General features: G+C 26.4%; 1 protein-coding gene across 1 annotated transcript; it reads left to right on the top strand.

The window, feature by feature from the left end:
- The first annotated feature begins 126 nt into the window (after positions 1–126).
- LOC105622607 (protein maelstrom 2) lies at positions 127–2,181 on the top strand. The gene is made up of 8 exons (XM_012204027.1): positions 127–136; positions 202–582; positions 709–878; positions 957–1,205; positions 1,351–1,545; positions 1,617–1,653; positions 1,997–2,059; positions 2,165–2,181. Exons 1-8 carry the CDS (start codon positions 127–129, stop codon positions 2,179–2,181), a joined length of 1,122 nt encoding a protein of 373 aa, XP_012059417.1.
- Positions 2,182–3,468: the final 1,287 nt, after the last annotated feature.

Raw genomic sequence — 3,468 nt, 5'->3', positions numbered from 1 at the left:
GCACATACACGCACGCACGCACGCACGCACGCACGCACGCACGCACGCACGCACGCACGCACGCACGCACGCACGCACGCACGCACGCACGCACGCACGCACGCACGCACGCACGCACATACGTGTATGTGTTTATGTATAAATAATATTTATGTATAAATAAATTAAATATGCCATTAATAATATTCTTTATTATTGCAGTTTTGACAGAACTGAAATTTTGTTTTGTACATGTTAACTGGTTTTTCTCTATGATTGTTAATAACACTCTTGAATATTTTCCTGCTGAATATACATTTGGAGTTTTTTCATTGAAAAATGGTATAGAAGATGTACATCATACTATTGTCAGTGCTAAGATTCCATTAGGATATAGACGGGAAGCATTGGAAATAAGTCAGAACAGTCATAAAATACCTATAGAATATGAAGGCGGAGAGACTGATTTTGCTGTTATGTATGGCAAACTAGCAAATTTCCTAGAATCTAGGAAAATTGTGGATCAATATCCTTATCTTTATACAAGGAAGGCTTTCATACGAGAAGCACAATCCTTGATAGCAAGACTGTGTAATGCAGCACGTAAGTGTACTTTTATAATAAAAATGCTATATCACAATATACACTTATATACTTTTTACAACAAATAGAAACTTTTTAGATGTTATATCAATATATGTTATTTAAATAAATTTGCTTCTATTTCAGAACAAGATAAAGAGCAATTTAAAATTTATGAATTGGAGTCGTTGTTCGTACATTTGGCAAATGAATTATTCAAGAAAAGAAAAGATCGAAATATGGATTTAATTCCTGTTTATGCTCATAAAATATTTGAAAATTATACGTACCGATTTGATAAAGGATTTGAATGTCATGTAAGAATAGTTTTATTATTTTCTGATATTATAAAGTTTCTTCATATTTTTTTCATATTATCATTTTGTAATATTTAGTTTCATAAATATGTTGATGGAGGACCTGAATACTGTAGTAAATCTGTGCTGCAACAATGGGCATGGACTTTATGCGATGAGTTTTGTACACCACTTAATGTCGAAATGCAACCAGGAATACATCAGCCTAATAGGTTTGATAGAAATTATTTTGACGAGCGAAGCTTGATGTCAATGATGAACAAATTGCAAGTCAGGAATGTTCCTCAAGCTACACCTGAGACCGATGGAGTTTTATCTATAACAGGCGTAAGTACACATAATACTTTAAAAATATGTTACTGTAGACATTTATATACAGGCACATTATACATACTTGTTTAAATAGTTTTATAAAATATACATAATACTTTATATAGTGAATGATTTTTATTAATTATCTTATAATTACCAGGTAAGTGAACAACATAGATGGAACCGTTCCAGTAGAACATATCAAGAAGAAATGCGTCGTCGAAATGAATCAAAACCAATACAAGTTATTGATTATAGCCAATTTCAAGACGGTACTAATACATCTAATGATAAATCTTCTATTACCAAAGCTGGCCAATCTACTAAGACGCTTATTGAAGAAAGGACCGAATACGTATGTTTTTTAATATAATCTTTATATTAATTGAAAAATATGTTGTTTATAAAACTTTCATATTATTTTAGTTAAATGAGAAACCATTGCGACCTCCAAATATTGATCGTAAGTTTGGAAAACTTTTTAAAAACTTAAATTAAAGATGAATAAATATTTTATATAATTTGTCTATTTTTATTAATAAAATGATTTTATTACATAAAATACTATAATACTAATAAAATGTTCACATTACCTTATATATATATATATATATATATATAATTATTTCTAGCACGTATGTATATTACTTCCGTCGAAAATTTAATTCCAACGGATGATGAGAACTTTCCTCCTATTGGTAAGTTAATATATAATATAACTATACAGTTTTATATAACATTATAATTGAATATAATTTTTTCATTGTAATAATTACTCGTGAATGATTAAATAAACATCTGTGTAGGAGGAAGAGGCGTGTCGAACAGATCTCGTACTTTCCAATCAAGAAAGGCGCCTCTAGGAAAAGGTAATATTTTATCACCATAAATTTATTACATGTTACAGTAAATGATCTTATCTATTATACTATGTAAATATTTTTTGTGAGAATTTTATTTGAATTTTTTTACAGGACAAGGACATACATAAGCATATTTTTGGATGACTAAAGGAAATGTATTGATAAACCCTAAGAAATTAACTAATTATAGTCATTTTCCTTACGTTTGACTATGATTGATCAATTTCTTATGACTTGCAGCTTACTTCGCTTAGCTAGCTTATATTGTAGACATAACAGATCTGACATGTCATTTGATGAACTTCAACAACGATATTTGATGAGCTTTACATACACATAAATCATATATAATAATCACTAGTTTACGATGAATGTTATAACATCAAAGCGATTTTATTTTTATTTGACAAAAAACTTACATAAAAATTTTTATGTTTATATCAAATATTTATTTAAAAATAATGGGAAAATTTTTCTATTGTTCTGTTTAATGAACTTACATTCAAGAAAGAAAAAAAGACGATATAATATGTTTCTGATACAATTCATTTCTAAAACGATTAAATTATCATGTGTGATAATAATACATAATAAATTTTTTTTTATTTTTAAAATTATTTATTATTTAGTAATTAATAACTTTGTCTTTGTAAATTTATTGTAAATGTGTATAATAACTTTTGCAATATTTGTTTACAATGTAAAAGAGAGTGTTAAAAAAATTGAGTTTTATAAAACTTTCTTAAATTTACAATTTTATAAAAACAAATTTTTGTAATATTCTCTTGACATATATTTTTTGAAAATATTTTTTAGTATACAGAAAATAATTTTTTAATACAATATTAAATGAAATCTTTACATTAAATTCCAAATTAGATTTCATATTCGATGTTGTTATCTATAAAATATTAATTAAATATAAATTACTATAAATGGAATTGTTCTATATACAGAACATGTTCTATATACATGTTCTATATATAGGATGGTCCACTTAAATCGAGCTTGAATATTTCGCTTATTTTTGGTGATATAAAAAATGTTTTAAATGAAAGTGGAATGGTTTCGAGCGGGCATATTTTGATCGCATTGTTTTTATTCTAGGTGAGATCAAAAAGATATGAAGATCATTTCCACTTTTTTAAATGGAATTATATAATTTTTTAAAATGATTCCTCTAATTATTTCGCACGTAAAAATATTAAGATAGAATTATCAAAAAATCAATAGTTTACGAGATATTTTATACTTTATGATGGTACATATTGACATAAAATGTTAAATAACTCGTAAATTTAATTTTTTGATAATCATATCTTAATATCTTTTATTAATAGAATAATTAAATGTATGAATTGGTGGAAAGAAAAGACATAATTGCTTATTTAAAAAAATTATCCATTTTGTATACA

This window comes from Atta cephalotes, assembly GCF_000143395.1.
Source record: "Atta cephalotes unplaced genomic scaffold scaffold00002, whole genome shotgun sequence".
Classification (NCBI taxonomy): Eukaryota; Metazoa; Arthropoda; class Insecta; order Hymenoptera; family Formicidae; genus Atta; species Atta cephalotes.
This window is presented reverse-complemented; position numbering and strand designations above follow the sequence as displayed.

What these genes read in the sequence shown, in the direction of transcription:
- LOC105622607 (XM_012204027.1), top strand. An exon ending in AAGACTGTGTAATGCAGCAC is followed by an intron (nt 583 to 708) that starts GTAAGTGTACTT and finishes CTTCTATTTCAG; the next exon opens with AACAAGATAAAGAGCAATTT. An exon ending in TTGAAGAAAGGACCGAATAC is followed by an intron (nt 1,546 to 1,616) that starts GTATGTTTTTTA and finishes ATATTATTTTAG; the next exon opens with TTAAATGAGAAACCATTGCG.